General features: G+C 41.4%; 1 protein-coding gene across 7 annotated transcripts in view; it reads left to right on the plus strand.

The window, feature by feature from the left end:
- Positions 1-21883, plus strand: part of MYPN (myopalladin) — a 207582-nt gene that overhangs the window by 179124 nt on the left and 6575 nt on the right. For all 7 annotated transcript variants that reach the window (XM_040362165.1, XM_040362167.1, XM_040362170.1 and 4 more), the window contains 6 exons: positions 3040-3181; positions 6180-6401; positions 9240-9389; positions 13155-13237; positions 21015-21141; positions 21237-21444. In XM_040362165.1, the coding sequence (XP_040218099.1) occupies positions 3040-3181; positions 6180-6401; positions 9240-9389; positions 13155-13237; positions 21015-21141; positions 21237-21444 (932 nt within the window). The remainder of the gene's footprint in view (positions 1-3039; positions 3182-6179; positions 6402-9239; positions 9390-13154; positions 13238-21014; positions 21142-21236; positions 21445-21883) is intronic.

Here is a 21883-nt window from a genome sequence, read left to right on the forward strand (position 1 = left end):
TTTATTTCAGCACGTCGTTGTGTTTTACGTCACCGCGTTCTGACACGATCGGACAATTAACCTATGGTGTGTAGGCACATCAGACCATCAGTCAGCTTCATCGGTTAACCGATGACAACGGTCCTTCGGACCGTTCTCATCGGATGGACTGATCGTGTGTACGCGGCCTTAGTCTTGTCTGAGGTCCCCTGACACCTTGGGTACCAAGAAGATAGGTGAATAAACACATTTTTTGTTATTTTGTAGAGGGACTGATATAATTGCATTCTTCTGATTCGGTTACATATTCTAGCAAATATTTTCGTTTCCACTGGTCTTGTGGACAAAAATATTCGGTGGCTTCTCTAGAAACACTATCTTGTAGCCCATTTTTATTGTCTTTTGGACCCATTGGTCCCTGACTTTTTCTGTTCATACCCTCCAAAAGGCTGTCAGCCTGGTGCCCACCTGAAAGAGTTGGATGATTACACCGTGAAAATGTTTTTTTATTGCCTTCTTGGCTGTCTGTGCTGCTCGTGAGTTCTGCGTTCCTCTCCATTGGCACCTCACATATCTCCAGCCAGGCCTATATGTTCTTGCCTCTCTTTTTCACCATCAAAGAGTGCTCTATGAGTCTCGCTAACAAATTTACAAGGTCTATGAATGCTTCTGCCAGAAAAGGCGCTATCAGATTTAGTTCTTTCAATGCTGTAATGATCCTGGCCCTCGACACTCCAGATCTTAGTGCTGTCTCCACATGACCCATACCTTTAAGGCCATAGAAATGGAGGTTAGCGCTATGATCGTAAGAAAGGCTGTGCCCATGCCACCAAGTATATCTTCTTAAGATCTGCGTCTGCTCACCTATCCATTAGGTCCCTAAAGGTGGTGGAGACCTCTAAGGGAAGAGATGCCTTCCCCCGCCAGGCATTGCAGGGCTGTGCCCACCCCTGGCGGTGTCTTCCAGAAATCGGCATAGGTGGCTCTAAATGGATATAGCTTAGTAGAAAGATTTTAGGTATTTGTTTTTTTCTTCCATCCTCAAAGAAAAAAAAAAAAGAAAATGTTGCTCCCTGCTTTTTCAGGTTTGGAAAGTATCTCTTTATCTTTTCTAGAGACTGAGAGTCTTGCCATTCTATGGCTTCCTTTATGGCCGTGATATATAGATCTATAAATTAAACATCAAACAAATGTTTGGAAAATTCCTCAGATATTTCCAGCACTGGAGACAACCCCTGTCTGTTCTGAGGTACCTCTTCTTTTTTTAGGCCTACTCTTCGGTGTGCTTGTATTAGCAACTAGATGTATATGGCTACGGCTTCCTGGATATAATCCTTGATTCTGATCGCCTCCTTATCTGTGGCCACATCTTTAATGCACTCGGCACACAGGAGTTTTCCGGGACCCAACACAGGCCCTCAGCAGGCTGCCCCTCGGACATCTTCATGCCTTGTGCGGCTGTGGCGAGCTCATAACTAGAGATTGAAAAAGTAATATTAATATAATCTTCGCTTTTTTTTTCTGGCCCTTTAAGATCTCTTCATAGCTTACCTGCAATGAGGCCGTAATTTCACCAGGTTGCAGCAGAGGGAAAGTGTCGGGGCACCAACAGCAATAGAAGTGCTGAAGGACCTAGCAGCTCTGCCAGTACTTCACATGGCCACAGCAATTCTCACTGGTGCATAACCAATGCGCACCGGCGCACACGCATGGACAGTGGCGAAAGAGTGTGAGCACGCAAAGAGGCGCATGCACGCCCTAATCTAGTTTTGATGCCAATGAGCCTTTATAAGGAAGCCTGTTAGTGATTACAGTTGCTGGTTGATCTTCGGCTGCAGTGTGTTACTAACCTGGCTTGTCCTCCTCCTACTTCCTGTGTTTAAGCTAAGCTATCCACCTAACCACGTATGTTCCGATACCCACCTGGCTCCTAACCTTGGCTTCCCCCAACCTTGCTCCAGTCTTGACACTATGCTAGACCTGCAACATCTCACAGATGCCACCTGTCTGCTGACTCCACTCTAACACACCAACTGTACTCTGAAACTTTCTGCACACAGTCCAGCAGGTGACCCGTGCTACTTTGGGCCTGACCTCACCTGTTTCACCCACAGGGGGGTCTGGAACTTAGCCGCAAGGCACGCCCTCTCTCTGTTGGCCTCCAGCACCTGGTACATGATAGAAAGCCTGCAGGTGAGAGCTGATTAAAGATCAGGAAGGGGAAAAGGAAATTAAAAAAAACATAAGCTGATTAAAAATGTCCAGAACCAGATCCACACCACCCAGAGCATTCAGCAACCTTACTGCACACTGACCCACACAGTGGGCTTCTGTCAATGTGGCTTTCCATGCCGCCACCATTGTGGCTTCCAGTTTTATGCAGGGCAGTTGCTAAACAGTCGCTGACATCAGCGCCAACCTATGGAAAAGCAGAGGAGATCAGCGGCAACCTATGGAAAATCCGAGGAGAGTGGCCGGGCAGCCCTAGTAGAGCACAAGAGAGACAGGTAAAAGAAGGCTCCTGCTAATAGCACGCCACAGCCATATAAATGTAAGGTTCTTTAAGCCATCTATGCCTGCGGCCCCGTCACTAAGGGTGTCCAGGTTTTTAAGAGGATTTATCTCTATCACTCTGGACCTTAAAACCCCAGGAGAGACTGAACCTGGGTGGGGAGGTTCGACAGGGGGAAACACTATGCTCTCTCTCTATTTCCATGTTTCTGGTGGCCTGGAATCAACCAAAAAAGGAGAACAAGAGGGAGCGGTAGGGACTCTCTGTTTATGTGCTAAGGTAAAGGTGGTCCTGAGTGTTCATAGGAGGAGTATACTCAGGTGTGTAGAGGCTGGCCAGGAAAACTAGAAACATATTTATTTAAAAAACAAGGAAACTAAATGTGCAGATGTTCACGTAATCATGTCTATACCCCTGTATTGGTAGATGTCTAATATCTTTAGTCAGCAGAATGCAGTTTAAGATCATTTTATTCTGTGCCTAGAACTAGATGTGATTCAAATAACAGATTATAATATAGTAACAATACAATGTCTTTTTAATCCCAGGCCTCTTCAAGCTACACAAAAGAAAAATTTAAATCTTGTAAGGTTTACACCTCAAGATCAAATTCGTGAAAATAAGAATTTGGTGGTACGGGAGTTAGAAAAGAAACTCTCTTTTAGAGAGGATGTACTCCCTCGGCAACAGGTGTGTAATGTCTATTATATAGTGATTATGTCATCCTCCTGAATATGTTCATTGTTTGGCTTTCATGCTAACCCTGTGGCTTTAAAGAAGATTTGAACTAACTTTATGATCCCACTTCCAGCATCTTAAAGCCACTTCCTGTCTACATGCACTCACACTAGTGTCAGCTCCTCTGGACTGGCTTTGTGATAATAACAATACCTGTATGTCAGCATGACCATTTATAATATCAATCAGAGATGCACAAGATAAAGTGACAACGCAGGAGACAGGAACAAACTAACACTTTGTATCAGGAAGTGACTAAACAAGGAATTTCATGGTAGGATAACCAGGTGTTATTTTAAAATGAACCTGTCATGAAAAAAATCTGGGGTGGGGTGCCATTGCAGGTAATATTTGCTTGTCTGTTATTCTGATACCTTATGTCCAGAACAAGTAAGCATATAAGAAAGTTTGCGAAAAATCTACTTTTCAAAATTTGATGATTTTTAATTCAGTAGTGATTCTATGTTAGACAGACTAGCAGGAAATGGAAAATTGAATTACAGATACTTACCATACTTTTTCATTCCTGATGGCTCTATGTCAGCACAGCTGGGTCACAGGCCCTGCACCCCCCCCCCCCCCATGCCATGCCTCCAGAACTAAACTCATAAATTTGAGCCCATCTGCAGCCTCTGTGTTCTGTAACTAGTTCTACCAAGCTGGGTGGGAATAGTGCTGACATGGAACTTGTCAGGAAAGGTAAATTACAGTAGGTATCTGTTATTCAATTTACCCTGATGGCTCCATGTCAGCACAGCTGGGAACTAACTAGCCACACAGGGGAGGGATAATGCTACACACTCCTTAATTCTGGCTAAAAGCAAAAGCCAGGATGCCTCTGCCAAACTCAGCTGTCATTGAGGCTGCTTCTATATTGACACCCACGTATCTGCCTTGCATATCATCTCTGGGAACACTCGGCCTACTGCCACTCACAAGGTCGAGACCCTTATAGTGGAGAGTGCTGTGATCCCCTTGGCACAGCCAACCCTTTCAACTTGTAGGCCTAGGAGATTAGCTTCACCAACCAAAAGGCAATAATCTTGTTTGAAGCTATGAAATCATTATGCGCTCCACCTGGAATCCTGGATTAACAAACAGGTTTTCCGACTTCCTAATGCCAGAAGTCACCTTGATGTAACATTTTAAAGCTTTGTCCACATCCAATAGGCTAACTTCTTGGGAACTCCCAAAAAGGGACATAGGAAAGACAACTTCTTGTGTGATATGGACTCTGAAGGTCAGAATATAGAAAAAACCCAATCCAAGGAATGAGCAAAGGTTGGACTTTGAGGCAAGCGGAAGTATATAAAATATATGATTTATTACAAAAATGAAAAAATATTTTACACAATAGCAATGGTATAATGAAGAGTGAATAAATACAGTCACAGTAAAACCATCTGGTTGTGACCCTGGGGCATATACGGACGCCGCGCCGCCATAAAACGCTTTACTTGACGGTCCTTATCTAATAGGACATGCCATCTATCTGAACTATTCTTGGATACCTTGTGCATATTACTTTTAAGCGATTACCTGCCCCAGCTTCAAGTCCTTTATTGGACTTTCCAGGGGTTTCTTGATATTTTGATCTACACCCCTTCCATGCTTTTTCCTGTGTCTGGATTTGTTTGTTTAATCTTTGACGTCGTGAAATGGTCATCATAGATGCACTAAGCTTGGACTATTGATGACCACTTTTGGTACCATTAAAAGAGATTCTTAAATAATCCCACAATAATTGTGTATACTCTTTATATGTTCGGCGTCTTCTTGGATGGATGCACCTACCGCGATGCATCAGATTATGAAACAATATCTACATATTAGCAAAAAATCCTGTTTGTCTCATCCTAAAGAAGCCCCACGGCGAAACGCGTAGGCGACTTCAAAGGATTTATTCATTACCCGTGCATTTCTAATCCAGATGGTTTTACTGTGACTGTATTTATTCATTCTTCATTATACCATTGCTATTGTGTAAAATATTTTTTCATTTTTGTAATAAAAAATATATTTTATATACTTCCGCTTGCCTCAAAGTCCGACCTTTGCTCATTCCTTGGATTGGGTTTTTTCTATATTCTTACTAATTACGGATGTGGCTAATGTGAGTTCTTCCCTTGTGTATCTTGTCTTACTTCCTTCCCCTTTCTCCCTCCCCCTCCCTTTTCCCCTTTCCCTCCCTTCCCTTCCTTCCCTGTCCCCCTCCCTCCCCATCCCCTTTTTCCATTTGTTTTGTTTTATCCCTTTCCCCTTCATCCCCTTTTCCTTGTTCGACTCTGAAGGTCACTTTAGGCACACATTTAAGCATCGGCATGAGTACCATCCTGTCCGGGAAATAGTGAGAAACGGTTCTTTAAACCCCAAGGTCGCTAATATCAACATTATTCTGGCTGATGCAATTACCACCAAGAAAGCAGTTTTCAGTGAGAGTTACCACAGGGAGCCACTTTGGTTGAAGGCATCTGATGCAAAAAAGTCATAACACCAAAGGGAGATCCCACTTCGGGAACATCAATCCCTTACGGAGGTTTTTAACCAAATTGCAACTTGAAGAGCAGTATAATTAAAGTGTTACTAAACCCACAGCAGTAGAATCAGTCTGTATATGCAGTAAAGCATGCTTGTTATACTCACTGTGGAACCTAAGGGGTTAACCCTCTGCATTGTTAAAAAAAATGCTGTTTGATCCCGTCTCCTCTGATCCTCCTTTTCTTCCTCTGTCCTCAATATATTACCTTATAATACAGAGCCAGGAACAGGGTGCACATGCTCAGTTTGGTGTGCATTGCTAGAGAGTTTTTATTTTATTTTCTTGGGCACAGGGCCAATCAGCACTGTCCAGATAGAGGGTCAGGGGTCCTGCATCCTGATAAGACAGCAAGTGCAGAATGAAAACTCCCCCTACAAGCTTTAACCAGCTGTTAAATTTCCATACTTGTAGGAATATAAAATATCAAGTTTCGAACAAAGGCTGATGAATGAGATAGAGTTTCGCTTGGAGCGCACCCCGGTAGATGAATCAGATGATGAAGTTGAACATGATGAGATCCCTACAGGAAAATGCATTGCACCTATCTTCGATCGTAGGCTGAAACACTTCCGTGCTGTAGAAGGTGCATCAGTCACATTTACGTGCAAAGTTGTTGGGATACCTATACCCAAAGTAAGTGAAATGGTTTGGAGCGCTTAAAGAGAATGAATAGTGTTTTACATATGTTTTCTCAAATGTAATATGTTCAGGGGTAAAAAATTGTTATTTTGTATCCATTATAACTGCATTTAAATGTTTCACATTTACCCTTTTGTAGCCAGCTGGTGGCAAGTCCAAATCTGATGCTCCTGAATTTCAGAGTGATGATTTTCTGCTTTGCTGTAGTGTACAGAATAACAGGATCTCATAGAACTTAGCGGGTAGTTTACTAAAACTGGAGTGTGTAAAACCTGTTAATCACAGCCAGTGAGCCAAACTGGAGACTGAGGGGGTGGGGCCGAGCCACGGCTCTGTGTGTGAATGGAAACACAGAGACACGGCTCTGGGGGCTCCCGGCAGGATGGAGGGGCCAGGAGCACTGACATGGGAACTGAGAAAAGGAGAATCCGGGCTGCTCTGTGCAAAATCACTGCACAGAGCAGGTAAGTATAACATGTTTGTTATTTAAAAAAAAAAAAGATTTTAATACTGCTTTAATTTTAAAATAGGTTTTTATAAATGTTTATCAGCTTATACAGTTTAAAAAAATACATAAATACAGTTAACCTAAAACCACTGTAATTTCTTCTTAAATTATTGAATAAGTCACTCCTGGCTGATACCACCACACCAGTGTAAAAAATATAGCATACTTGTATCTTTATCTGTGATTGGCTTTTTAAGTCACATTAGACCAAGTGGAGTTAACTCTGTGCTACCACTTGTGCCTACAGGTAAGCCTTATAAATTGCAGCTGCTTCCAATCCCATCCGAGAAACGTATTAAATTTGCATTACAATCACACTGTCTTTAGCACAAATTGCAATGCAAAATCGCTCTGAACTCCAGAAAAAATCTGCATGAGACTCGCACCCATTCATATCGCATAAGTGTGAACCCAGACTTAGAGCCAGCGGGGGACAGATGCTGCACCCACCTAGGTAAGTATGATTTCTATAAAAAACAAATCTAGAATGTGTTCATTATCTGTATACGGTAATTATAAAAAACAGAAGCTTTTTATATAAATGACAGGCATATGTAGCACTAGTGTGTGAAATAAAGTAGAACTAAAGGCAAAGGTTTTTCGTTTTATTTTTTTGGATAGAGTAACTGTTAGAGTTCATTTTTTGCCATCTTTGTCCCATTGGGAAGTATCCCCTTAATGTCCTGTCCCATAGCCGAACAGGAAGTTGTAATCTCTCCAAAATGAGAGAAGTCCTGTTTGTCACCAATACTAGTTTCTTCATTGGAAGATTCCATTCTGTTCTGGTGACCACCCAAATTTTAGGATTTTATTTCACTTTCACTTTCAGTGATAATAGTAAACAGGACAAATAGAGGCAGTAAATCTCCCTAACAGCAGAAAAAATCCGACAGGGGTTGTAATCCCTCTCCACCCAAAACCGAAAACAGAATGCTTTTAGGTATACTTTAGGTATACTCAGAAAAGGCCTTATACTTAGCACTGGACATGAGTAATAAGAGCAGACTTCATAAGAAAAATGGGGGTTATTTGTAATTATGGTGTAGTTCTAGTTGTGCAGCCTCCATCTGCTTAAAGTGATTGCAAAGTCTTGTTTTGTTTTTATTTAAAATAACAAACATGTTATACTTCCCTCCTCTGTGCAGTTGGTTTTGCACAGGGCAGCCTGGATCCTGCTCTTCCAAGGTCCCTCTTCAGTGCTCCTGGCTCACCCCTCCTGTTGAGTGCCCCCACAGCAAGCAGCTTGCTATGGGGGCACCCGAAGCCGAGTCACAGCTCTATGTATCCATTCAGACATGGAGCCCTGACCCGGCCCCACTCTTCCCACTCCCCCTGGCTAACTGACATTTATTGACAGCTGCAGGAGTCAATGGCGCCGCTGCTGTGTCTCAGCCAATCAGCCAATATACTTGCCTGCTCTGTGTAAGGGTTATGCACAGAGCAGCCTGATACTTTTCTTCTGGAGTGCCCCAGCGGCGCTCCTGGCTCCTCCTCTTTATCGAGTTCCCCCACAGAGAGCCGCTTTCCATGGGGGCACTCGTGCGGGCGCGCTCACGAGTCCCGCTGCTGCGTCCATTGACACAGATAGCAGGACTCGGCCCCGCCCGCTCTCTCGTGTAACTGGATTTGATTGACAGCAATCTATCCAATGGACGGAAACAGAAGCTGGAGCTACTGGGCTCTCGCTCATCGCTAGAATGGATGGGTTTGGGTAAGGGGGGGGGGGCTCTGGGGGCAGCTGCAGCACAGAAGGTTTTTCACCTTAATGCATGAAGGTAAAAAAATGCCTTGAGACTTTACAAACACTTTAATGCCTCATACACACGTACAGGATTCCCAGCTAGAATCCCGAGGGGAGAACCAAGAACCTGCTCGGTAACTTTTTCCCCCTACACGACCCGGTTTCCTGACAGGAAAACTGCCATGAGAGCTTTGGTCCGGAATCCCGGCCGTGTATATGCTCCACCGCAGTGTTTCCCATAAGAAAACTGCCGGGTTAAAAACCGCCGGGAATCCCGGTGGGAAAAAGAGAGCTGGTTCTCTCTTTTTTTTTTCCCCGGCATTTTTCCTGTCGAGAAAACTGCGATGGAGCATACACACGGTGTGTACGAGGCTTTACTCTCCAGCATCTACCAACAAAAAAAAACAAAACAAGATCAACTTTGTGTGCACTGCCCATAAATGAAATGTCAATTTTCACTACAGCCTGTATTGAGCTAGAGGTCACAGCACCGGATTTACCAATCTCTGATCACCTGCACTGTTTTTAAATGTAACAGGTTAAATATATGTTATAGTATGTTTTGACATTGTAACTGTTTTAGGTATACTGGTTTAAAGATGGGAAACAGATTTCAAAGAAAAATGAACACTGTAAAATGAGGAGAGAAGCAGATGGATCCTGTTCCTTACATATAGAATATGCCAATAATGATGATGATGGAAATTATACAATCATGGCTGCAAATCCTCAGGTAACATGAACAGCTTTTATGTGTAATTTAAATATTATGTACATTTCCTAGTGTTTCTAAGAAAAACTTTATTTTTCAAGATTATTAGATTGTGTATACAAAATAATTTTTCATTTAAAAAAACAACCTTGCTAAGCATTATTTTCATCTAAACTAGTAACAGAACATTGGCCCAGTGTACTTCTGCAAATACTATGACATACAGTATTACTATTTACCATATAAACTCTTCTATATAAATGTGGAATAATTGAAAGAATTAAAACAAAAAAATGGACTTCTGCAGCCAAGCTTATCATAGCTGTAGGTAGTGAGGACAATCAAAGACACAACCTGGCTCTCACACTTTTTGTATGCATATTTTTTTAATTTATTATGTCAAGGAATCTAAAAAATATATAATTGTATTTATTAAATGTATTACAACATTTTAATTTAATTTACAATAATACATATTCATATTTACAATCTGCAACCAGCCCTTAGCACATACAACACTAGTTTCTATTAGCCTGAATATGTTTTATAAATGAAAAGAACATTTCACTAGTCTGAATAGATAAATAGATAGCTTTCTATTTTGCCTAAAACGTGTATACAAACAAAATTGTGTGATGTAGTGGTTTATTGGTGTGATTTTAAAAACTTTACATTACAGTCTTCACTTTTTAGAGGGAAAATGTTAGGCAAAACATATGCACATGTGTTCAATTATAATCTTACATTCACACAGATGTTTGTATATGACAGCAGCTTTAATGCCAGTAATCTGCACTTAAAAGGTAACTCCACTTTCATGGAAAAAAATATAGCAAATAAAAAAAATATATATAGCATATATAATTGTGACAGAAGTCATATTGTAATTGAATGTTATTAAAAATGACCTTTGCTTTTCAATCTACGGCTCTGTAATTTTCTGTATATTGCAATGTAATATGGCCACCTGGAGGTGTTCTGTACACAGAATGTGTGTACAAAATGCCCCTCAGAAATGTAATTTCCTGCTTGTGTGATTGGTCGCTGATTTTCCCAGAAATCTGCACTAAGATGCAAGTCAAATACAAAAATGTATTTGGTGAGATACTCCCAATAGTAAATCACATGTAAAGGCATGAAGACCCTGCAATTTTCCCCATTAGAGCCCCACAGGTGCAGCAACTTATGCATAATTATGAAACCACTCCCATTAGATTTAGTTACCACATGGACACAGACAGACACACAGGTTTCTTCTGAATAACAAAAGGTCAGAATCTGCAACAAAGTTTGTTAAAATTCTTGTAATGTACATAGATCACCCAGAGGGGAATGTTTTCTTTTTTCTCAACAAAAGTACTCTTTAAAAAAGTTTAAGTATTTCCTGCAAATAGTTGCGGCTTGTAAAAAAGTTTAGCTGTGTTTAAGTGCTTCAGCATTTTCAGGCCTTCAGGCCAATACCCCGTTCTTGGGGAATGTTATAAACCAAGCACCTTCTCTTCCTTCTGATGGATGTACAATTGAAATGGAATACAGAGCAAAGCTGGCATTTACTATTGTGTGCCTGCTTGACAGAAGAAGACTAAGGGCCAGTTCACACTATAGAAACGCAGTCTGGATGTGTTCCAGATGCTTTGCTGCATGCGCATTTTTCAAGTGTTTTTGATAAAATTTTTGATGCGTTTTTGGTGCGTTCCAGTGCTTTTTTTCTCTCCCTCTATTTTCTTCATCTTAAATAAGGACATGTGTGTTTTTGGTGCGTTTAGGTGCGTTCTGTGCATTTGTAACCACTTAACGACCGCCTCCTGCATATATACGTCAGCAGAATGGCACGGCTGGGCAGATGTACATACAGGAACGTCCTGTACATCTACCCAGCCGTGGGTCGCGGGCGCACGCCCGCGACCCGGTCCGAAGCTCCGGGACCGCGGGATCTGCAGACCCGATCGCCGCTGGGTTCCCGTGATCGGTCCCCGGAGCTGAAGAACGGGGAGAGTTGCGTGTAAACACGGCTTCCCCGTGCTTCACTGTGGCGGCAGCATCGATCATGTCATCCCTTTTATAGGGAGACACAATCGATGACGTCACTCCTACAGCCACACCCCACCTACAGTTGTAAATACACACTAGGTGAAACATAACTCCTTCAGCGCCCCCTGTGGTTAACTCCCAAAGTGCAACTGTCATTTCCACAATAAACAATGCATTTTAAATGCATTTTTTGCTGTGAAAATGACAATGGTCCCAAAAATGTGTCAAAATTGTCCCAAGTGTCTGCCATAATGTCGCAGTCACGAAAAAAATCGCTGATCGCCGCCATTAGTAGTAAAAAAAAAAAAAATAATAAAAATGCAATAAAACTATCCCCTATTTTGTAAACGCTATAAATTTTGCGCAAACCAACCGATAAACGCTTATTGCGATTTTTTTTTTTTTACCAAAAATATGTAGAAGAATACGTATCGGCCTAAACTGAGGAAAAAAACTATTTTTTTTATATATTTTTGGGGGATATTTATTATAGCAAAAAGTAAAAAATATAGCATTTTTTTCAAAATTGTCGCTCTATTTTTGTTTATAGCGCAAAAAATAAGAACCGCAGAGGTGATCAAATACCACCAAAATAAAGCTCTATTTGTGGGGAAAAAAGGACGCCAATTTTGTTTGGGAGCCACATCACACGACCGCGCGATTGTCAGTTAAAGCGATGCAGTGCCGAATCGCAAAAAGGGGCCTGGTCCTTTACCTGCATTTTGGTCCGGGGCTTAAGTGGTTAATGCGCTTTACCACGTTCCAGTACAGTTCAATGCAGAATGCAGTATGTTCTACTTTGTTTTATGGAACTGGAATACACTGAAACTGAGCACACTGATGTGAACTATGCCATTGAAAACCATATAACCTACTATCCATGCATTTTTGATGCAGAAGAACACACTGGACTTGTTTAGTGTGAACTGGCCCTGAGGCAGTTAGAGAGGGGTGACATCAGCTGCTGCAGGTAATCAGTGGATCTGTTGGGAATGTCAGCACAGGCACAGACAATCATGAGCTGCCTTTCTACCTCCATGTATCCAGGAAAGTGGCTGCAAACACAACTCTGTTTGCAAACCCATTCCATTTAAGAAAGAAAAGGGAAGGTGTGTATTTTTCTGCTGCTAAACACGCTGCACACCGCTATCTGCAGCTAAACGCAATGCATGTTTAATCGCAGATAGCTCTTGATAGCTACAGATAGTCGACCCTGTACAGATCACTTTCCCCTATTTTCCTAAATGCAGCTAAGCTGTATGCAACTAAACGTTGCTAATCGTTATGTATGAAAAACATGATTACTTTGCATTGTGTGGATCCAGCAACTTTTAGAAAACTCTTCTAAACATACTCTGTAATTTAGACACCTTTGTGACTCGTAGCCAAAGAGGGATGCAAATCACAAGACATTATGGCCACAAGATGGCGCAGTTGTTACTTGCAATGCCAGATACGGGCTGAACAATGCCAGATACAAGCTGAATAATATATTTGGTCTTCGGATGCAATTTGCCATATATACATGATATTTTATACTAAACATAGGGTTTGACTTTATTTTGGGAATTCATAAATAAAGCTGGCAGCCTTCTGAGATTTACTTAGTGTTGAAAGGATACCTACAGATGGACTGTTAAATACCTAGAAATTATGCCCTTTCTTAAATGTCCTACTCAGTATTAATTCCAGCCTTAACAATTTCTTATGTTATACTTTGCCATTGTTGATAGAGAATGATATTTTATTTTTCAGGGAAGAATCAGCTGCTCTGGACATTTACTTGTGCAGTCAGTTCCACTACGTCCTCGTTCAATTCCTACAGTACTGGCCCACAGGTAATGTCTTTATTACATACTCCTGTCATTGGTTATCATACTGACCTATCAAACTGGAATGCACATGGTTCACAAGCACAGGGACTTACCATATTACCTGTGTAGCTTGTGCTACTATTCCCAAATGGGCACCCAAAGCATGAGGACCCATTAGGGGTACTATAGAGGAATGCATAGAAAGCTTGTTGGAGGCACAGGCATAAGGGCTGGAAGCAGGGCTGGACTGGGACAAAAATTTGGCCCTGGACTTCATCCAGACTGGCCCACTTTGACAGGTCTCTCCCATGGGGCCGGACAACTCCCGCACCCCTCCCCCCCGGCCACCCAAGCCCCCTCTCCCCTTCACTAGCCATTCTACTTTATTAGAGTAGAACGGTTGGTACTGGTACTCTTATAGGCAGTACCAGTGGGGAAGCCAGACATTATTTCACCCGGGGGAAAGAATCCGTTTGGTGCCCCCATTATGGGACAAGATTAGGCAGAAGTGAGAAACTCCCGGGCCATAGCTGTTGAGTCAGCTGTCTGTCCCCTCCCCCATGCTCCTCCGTTGTCCCCCCTGCTCCTCCCCCTGCTTCTCTGCTCCCCCCAGTTGAGCGCTGCGGGGAGGGAGAGGAGGTGAGCGCTGCGGGAAGGGAGAGACAAAGGAGCGGAGGGGGGCGGCGGTCTGCTGTCACTGAAGCCGGCCCACTGAGCCATCGGCCCACCGGGAAACTCCCTGTAGTCCCAATGGCCAGTCCATCCCTGGCTGGAAGGAAACCAGACTATCCATCTACTGCTGTTCATCTAGGTTTAGACAATCTGAATGCTCATAGTACATCTAAAGCCAAAACATTTTTTATTTTTGTATTAGTTATAGAGAGAGTAGGGAATGGATACAAGCCCTGATATGCTTTGTTTTAGTATATGTGTCCCACTAGATTGAATTGCTTTAATTCCCCAAGATACAAAATAATTTAATGTCAGATTTCCTTTTTTAATAAGGTTTTATTTCAATTTAAACAGTATAGCATTATATACAGTGCCTTGAAAAAGTATTCATACATACATTTTCCACATTTTGTTATGTTGCAACCAAAAACATAAATGTGTTTTATTGGGATTGTATGAAATAGACCAACACAAAGTGGCACATAATTGTGAAGTGGAAGGAAAATGATAAATGTTTTTCCAAATTTCTTTACAAATAAATATGTGAAAAGTGTGGCGTGCATTTGTATTCAGCCCCCTTTACCTCTAACTAAAATCTAGTGGAACCAATTGCCTTTGGATGTCACCTAATTAGTAAATGAGTCCACCTGTGCATAATTTAATCTCAGTATAAATACAGCTGTTCTGTGAAGCCATCAGAGGTTTGTTAGAGAACCTTAGTGAACAATTAGCATTATGAAGGCCAAGGAAGGCCAAGGAACACACCAGACAGGTCAGGGATAAAGTTGTGAAGAAGTTTAAAGCAGGGTTAGGTTGTAAAAAAATATCACAAACTTTGCACATCTCACAGAGCACTGTTCAATCCATCACCTAAAAATGGAAAGAGTATGGCACAACTCCAAACCTACCAAGACATGACCATCCACCTAAACTGACAGGCCTGGGAAGGAGAGCATTATTCAATGAAGCAGCCAAGAGACCCATGGTAACTCTGGAGGAGCTGCAGAGATCCACAGCTCAAGTGGGAGAATATGTCCACAGGATAACTATTAGTCGTGCACTCCACAAATCTGACCTTTATGGAAGAGTGGCAAGCCCTTTTTGAAAGAAAGCCATAAAAAGTCCCATTTACAGTTTTCAAAAAGCCATGTGAGGGATACAGCAAACATGTGGAAAAAGGTGCTCTGGTCAGATGAGACCAAAATTGAACTTTTTGACCTAAAAGCAAAACGCTATGTGTTGTGGTATACTAACACTGCACATCACCCTAAACACACCATCTCCACCGTGAAACATGGTGGTGGCAGCATCATGTTGTGGGGATGCTTTTCTTCAGCAAGGACAGGGAAGCTGGTCGGAGTTGATGGAGCCAAATACAGGGCAGAAGAAGAAAACCTATTAGAGTCTGCAAAAGACTTGAGACTGGGGCGGAGGTTCACCTTAAAGCAGGACAATGACCCTAAATATACAGCCAGAGCTACAATGGAATGGTTTAGATCAAAGCATATTCATGTGTTAGAATGCCCCAGTCAAAGTCCAGATCTCAATCCAACTGAGAATCTGTGGCAAGACTTAAAAATTGCTGTTCACAGATGCTCTCTATCCAATCTGACAGAGCTTGAGCTATTTTGCAAGAAGAAATAGCTAAAATGGCATACTGTAGGTGTGCAAAGCTGGTAGAGACATCCCCAAATGGACTTGCAGCTGTAATTTCAGCAAAAAGGTGGTTCTACAAATTTTTGACACATATTTATTTGTAAAAAAATAAATAAAATCATTTAACATTTTCCTTCTACTTCACAATTATGTGCCACTTTGTGTTGGTTTATCACATAAAATCACAATAAAATATATTTACGTTTTTGGTTGTAACATGACAAAATAAAAATGTACAGTAGATATACTGTTTACAATCCTTAAAAATATGCAGTCCTTAAAAATATATATATATATAAATGTTCCAAAGTGACAGGTGCTCTTCAATTGTATATCCTTAGTGCTGGTGCTCCTTACAGTGCCCCTATAGGTAATGCGATCACCAGAAATACTCACTCCTCAAGGAAAATATGCGCATTCACAGTATTTGCCACTGTGTAGCAGTATCCAGATCCAAGGCTTAGTTTGCTCTTAATATCTATTCATCTGTGCTTCCCACATGTAGAAGACATGTACCTATCAAAACACAAACTTAATCTCTCTAATTCCTAGCACCTATCTTTGAAGGTGCTACATATACATAAATATACAGTGCAAGAATATACACTTCAGATAAACTGAAGGAACAGAAACAGGCTCCAAGTACAAACAGCAGAGAGCTATGATGGATTATTAGGATTTACAAAACCTCAGACTGGACCTGCATTAACAAGGATTTTATTGAGGTAAGGAGGTAGGCATACATGGTGTGTGTAGAAATGAAGGCAGACCAATGGGGCTTAAACACAAGGAAGAGACCATGAAAGGGTTATAGAACAAGAATCAACTGGCTATAGGGGTAGTAGAGAAGTGTCAGGAAAGGCTCAAGCCTAAAAACACGTGGGGGGCAAGTATGGGGGCAATAGTATGTTAGGAGCACAGGAATGACATTGAAGATAAGGCCAGGGTAAGGAGTGGGGTATAGAGAGGAAGGGACAGGAGAAAGGGCCACATGGAGGGTGACATTTATCCTTTTGTATTGATGTTCGTTTTTTGTAGCACATATACTGTAGGTGTACATTCGGGAGAGAAGCCTGGAAATGGGATGGCCTATTTTCCAGGCTTTCACAAATGTTTGCTTGGCTGCTGTAAACATCTCAGATCGTTTTCAGGGGCTAGGCATCTCAAAGGTTTCTTTTTTAGAAGTGCCTCCACTGGGTGTCTGCTAGTGGGGTGACCCAGCAGTTTTGCTATGAGTATGTAAACATGAGACAGAACCTTCTGCTAATAGGGCAGTCCCAACATGTGTTCATAAAGTAACCAGGAGACTGGCAACCTCTTAAACAAGCAGACAATGTGCCTGGTACAGAGTGAGAGATGCGCATCACAAGGTACCAACTCACCAATACCTTAAAATTAGGGGTCTGGAAGGAATTTGGCTGCAGAGGCACAGATTTCATTCCAGCCTTCACTGGGGAGAGGTTCCCCAAGTTCATTTTTCCAACTTAAAATGTGTTGAGGAGGAAAAATTGCATGGATATAATTAGGCTGTAGATCAAGGAGATGCTGTAAGGGGAACATGGGATGTTTTTACAGATTGACTAACAGGTAATTATTTTTAAAGATTATTTAAAGATTTCCGTTGAGGGAATTTTGTGCTAGTCTTTTAGGGTATCAAAAGTCCTATTTCCACAGAGTGAAGTATAATTTTAGGGTAACACTTCCCTTGTGTTACCAACATGTAGGTGGTGTGCAGCGTGGTGTGATGACAATAATTCTCATGCCTGGGCAGGGAATGGGATAGGATTGGCTTAGTAGAATATTTTCTAATCGCTGTGGGGAGCCATAGTAGATTGTTCAGTGAAATCGGTGCAGCTTCCAGACAAATGCATAGTGGGACATTGAAGATAACGTTGCAGTAGGGTTATTAGGAAATTACCCCTGATGTAGCAATTCTAGAGATGAGGATCACTTTAGGGTTTTATTTTGTTGAGAAATCATCAGGTGACTTTGTTCTTTGGGGAGACCCCTTAAAAATGTAGAATTTTGGTTTGGAAGAGTTGGGATATATGAGAAGGAAACCAGGCTTGAAGGACACAGAAGAGATACAATAACTTTTTTTTTTTATTTAATTCTCTTTATTAAACATTTTCGTCATATTTAAAAACAGGTTACATTCTTAATATTCCTTTTACAAAATATTGCACATTCCCCGCATGTCATAACCTTGTAGTTTTTCCTTCATTCATTTATTTTATCTACCATCCCCCCCTCCTCCCACCCTTGTTCACCCATTTAATAAACATCCTTTTACACAGAGTAACCTATCCTGATCAACCACGGTTTCCAGATATTATCAAATTCTTTAATATTTCTTCTCTTAGCATAAACTGCTTTCTCTTTCCATACTGTTGCTGTCACTGCATTAGTCCACTCACTTATTGTTGGGGGGTTTAGAGATACAATAACTTAGATAAAATGTAATTTTTATGACTGTGATTCTACCCAACCAAAACAGTGGGTGTTTATTTCAATCAGAGAGTAAGATTATGTGGTAAGATGTTGGATTGAGGGAGGGTAGTTTTTATGATACAGAATGTTATAGTCAAAAAGATCCTGAATTGGGGAAGGCAACTTGGGGTCAACTGAAATTTGAATGATGTTTGAATAGTTTCAGAGAGATTAGGGGAGAGGGGACAAACCTGGCATTCTCCAGCAAGGGTAATAAAATGGGATGGCCAACACACAGAATATTTTATAAAAGTTGGTGGATTACAATATAGGACTTGACACCATAAACTCCAAAACCCTATTGTTCTAAGACATAGAAAAAACAGAAGGGAGTCGAATATCTTCAGGGTATTAAGGGAGGGTAACATAGAGGGTCATTAGTGTGATTTAAAGAGTTGAAATAGATGTAGGATTCTGTGAATATTGTCGCTAGTCTTTTGGCCAGGTAAAATATATAATTGACTTATGCCCTGTACACACAATCGGTCCATCCGATGAAAACGGTCTGATGGACCGTATTGATAGGTTAACCGATGAAGCTGACTAATGGTAAGTCGTGCCTACACACCATCGGTTAAAAAAACGATCGTGTCAGAAGGCGGTCACGTAAACCACGTATGACGGCACTATAAAGGGGAAGTTAAAATCCAATGGAGCCACCCTTGGGGCTGCTTTAGCTGATTTTGTGTTAGTAAAAGACGATTCACGCTTTTCTGTCTGTTACAGCGTGATGAATGTGCTTGCTCCATAACGAATGCTAGTTTTACCAGAACGAGCGCTCCCGTCCCCTAATTTAGTCTGAGCATGCGTGGATTTTTAACCGATGGACGTGCCTACAAACGATCGTTTTTTTTCTATCGGTTAGGTATCCATCGGTTAAATTTAAAACAAGATTGCTTTTTTTTAACCTATGGATAAATAACCGATGGGGCCTACACACAATCGGTTTGGTACGATGAAAATGGTCTATCAGACCGTTCTCATCGGTTTGACCGATCGTGTGTACGCGGCATTAGTCTATGAAAACAATGGTGGGCAGACCTAAATTGACACAGGAGGTCAATATTTTGGCTAATAGTTTGATGTGTAAATTTAGTAGTAAGATGGAGAGGGGGTAATTTGATCAATTAGAGAAATCAGTAGATGGCCTGGGTATCATGCACATGGCTGCTGTTAAGGAAATTGTGCAGAAATGTTTGCTTTTGAGCAAACTATTAAATGTGGCAGGACATAAGGCAGAGGATACGGGAGCATTTCTTACAATAGGTTATGGTGATTTCCTCAGATGAAGGTTGTTTGTTAGGTCTATGAAACTTGATTGTGTTTTGAACTTCCATTGAAGTAATTTCTGCCTCTAAAGCATCTCTGAGCACTTGTGCGATTGTTAGTGGTACAATCATGGAAACAACCTGATGCCTTAAGGTGGTTAAAAGAATGTTGTTTAGTGTATATGGCTGACATATGTTTGTAAAATGCTTGGATAATTTAGGTAGGGTTGCTGTTCAATGAGCTGTTTCGTTGCTTGGGATGGGTGGGTTTTTGCAATATGTCAGCTTGGCAAAGACGTTGAGCTAACTTGGTATCTGACTTGTTGATTTTCAAATCTTTCAGACAGCTTTTACTGGAAGTGTCCCCATTGGACGGTTCCCAATCTTTCATAGCAACAGTCATGTGGCTGAATAGAGTCTGATATTTGTTTCTGTACATGAGTGTAAACAGGCTTACATGTTAAAGAAAATGCTAAAGTAGTAATAATGTGTAAAGTGCATTTATTATGTGTAAAGTGCTGAAACCAAGAGCAAACACACAGACTTCAATCTACTGGTGTCAAAAGGGGAAAGAGATAGAAATATGATTGCCTGCCATGGATAACTGTTGTGCTACTTCTGCTCCTACATAAATGAATAGTTTACACAGGACGGTAATATGGAAACTTCAATTTCTGACTTGTTTTTGAAGTTGAAGACATGTGTAAAATACTACTTGCTCTGCTGGGCAATTAATTACATAGTGAATCCAGAATCAGATTGTCAGTCCTAAAACATGTAACTTTAGAAACAAGTCAGCAATGGAAGCTACCATATTTCTGTTCTGATACATAAAGGATATGACGTACTTATAGATCCTACGGGGAGATCACTCAGAAAAACCTATATAGTTGCCAAGGAGGTGAGAAGGAAATGCAATTAATCCTTTGGCTGCCCAACTCAAGAATATCGGATTTGTTCAGTCCCCTAACAGTATGGGTTGTCAGCAACAGCATTGACTGCCATATCTGCCTCCTTCAACCATCCACATCTCAAAGTAAGGAGGGTTAGAACCTTGTCAGTGTTTTTTTTTTTTTTTTTTTTTGTGTCTGTCACTGTTATGCAGAGAACACTCTGTAGGACACTGCAGGCTTGACTCTATCTCTATTTTATGAATGAAACAAAAAAATACAATGTGAAGTAATTAGGTGTGTCAAACTTAATTTAGTCGCAGGCGGCATCATCAATATGGTTGCCCTTAAAGGGTTGGTTGTATCTGTAAGATTATATAAATACACTCCCTGTGCTGCTGCCGGGAGGAAGCAGGGGCATAGCTGGGAAGCAGAAAGTGCAGGGTCTGGAAGAGGACCAGAGGAGGGCTGATGTCAACTGCCAGAGTCTGCTAAATGCTGAGACCAGGAAAGGCAAGGAGACAAGGGGGTGCTGCAGCTGCACAGAGTGCTGCCTATTGCTCAGGCAAGGTAGGTGCAGAGATGAGGGGGATGCTGCAGCTGCAGCAGATGTATGAGGGCCACATGAAATGGATTGGAGGGCAAGATTTGGCCCACTGGCTTTGTGTTTGATGCATGTGAATTACAGCAAAAAAACTGTAGAGAGCATATACCACTGTCTAAGTGGTCAAAGAAACTCTACACATTTATCTAACTACATTTTTATTGTGTTATCAATGAATGAATGCATCTATTTTATTAAGATTGCATATCCCTTGTGTGTAGGGTGAGACCACGTCAGGCAGAAGTGGAAAGTGAAGCTGTACAGGAAAGATTCTTCCGGCCATACTTTCTCCAAGCTCCTGGAGATATGGTGGCACATGAAGGGCGGTTATGCAGGTTAGACTGCAAGGTAAGAAATATAGAGGTCTACTGTATGGTATTCTATTAAATGTCCTTCCTATACTAATTCAAAGAAAGAAATTCCAAAATGATTTGTTTTAACAGGTGAGTGGTCTACCGCCACCAGACATTATGTGGCTTCTTAATGGAATACCCGTCTCACCAGATGCCACCCACAAAATGCTGGTCAGAGAGAATGGAATTCACTCACTTCTCATCGATCCTCTCTCACAAACTGATGGCGGGACATACACCTGCATTGCCACTAATAAGACAGGACAAAACTCATTCAGCTTAGAGCTGAGTGTGATGGGTAAGATTGTATGTGATATGTTGTTTTATACCTAGAGTGAACAGTAGGCCAGTACTGGAAGGCATTACCAGTCACTTGCTAAAAAAAAAAATCATTGATAACTGCAGGTCAAATTTTAACCACAACATTAAATAGAATTCAGTAACTATGGCTTGTGTCTGTGCGCTATTTGAAATCAGTACTGTAAGCACAGACAGACCTGTAGTCTTGCTGATAATTATCCTGAGATTTGTATTTCCTAGGACAGGTTAGAGCATCATGTTCTACAATATTACTTAAATAAAATAAAAGTGGCAATGCCACTTTGCCCATTAAGTGACAGTGCCTGTGTACAGGCACCTCATTCACCTATTGATGTTGACCTCAGTGGTGTCAGGTGACATCACTCCATCTGACATGTAACAGTAACTAGGCCTAGCTATTGACTGCAAGGCCTGAG

This window comes from Rana temporaria, chromosome 8 (assembly GCF_905171775.1).
Source record: "Rana temporaria chromosome 8, aRanTem1.1, whole genome shotgun sequence".
Taxonomy (NCBI): Eukaryota; Metazoa; Chordata; class Amphibia; order Anura; family Ranidae; genus Rana; species Rana temporaria.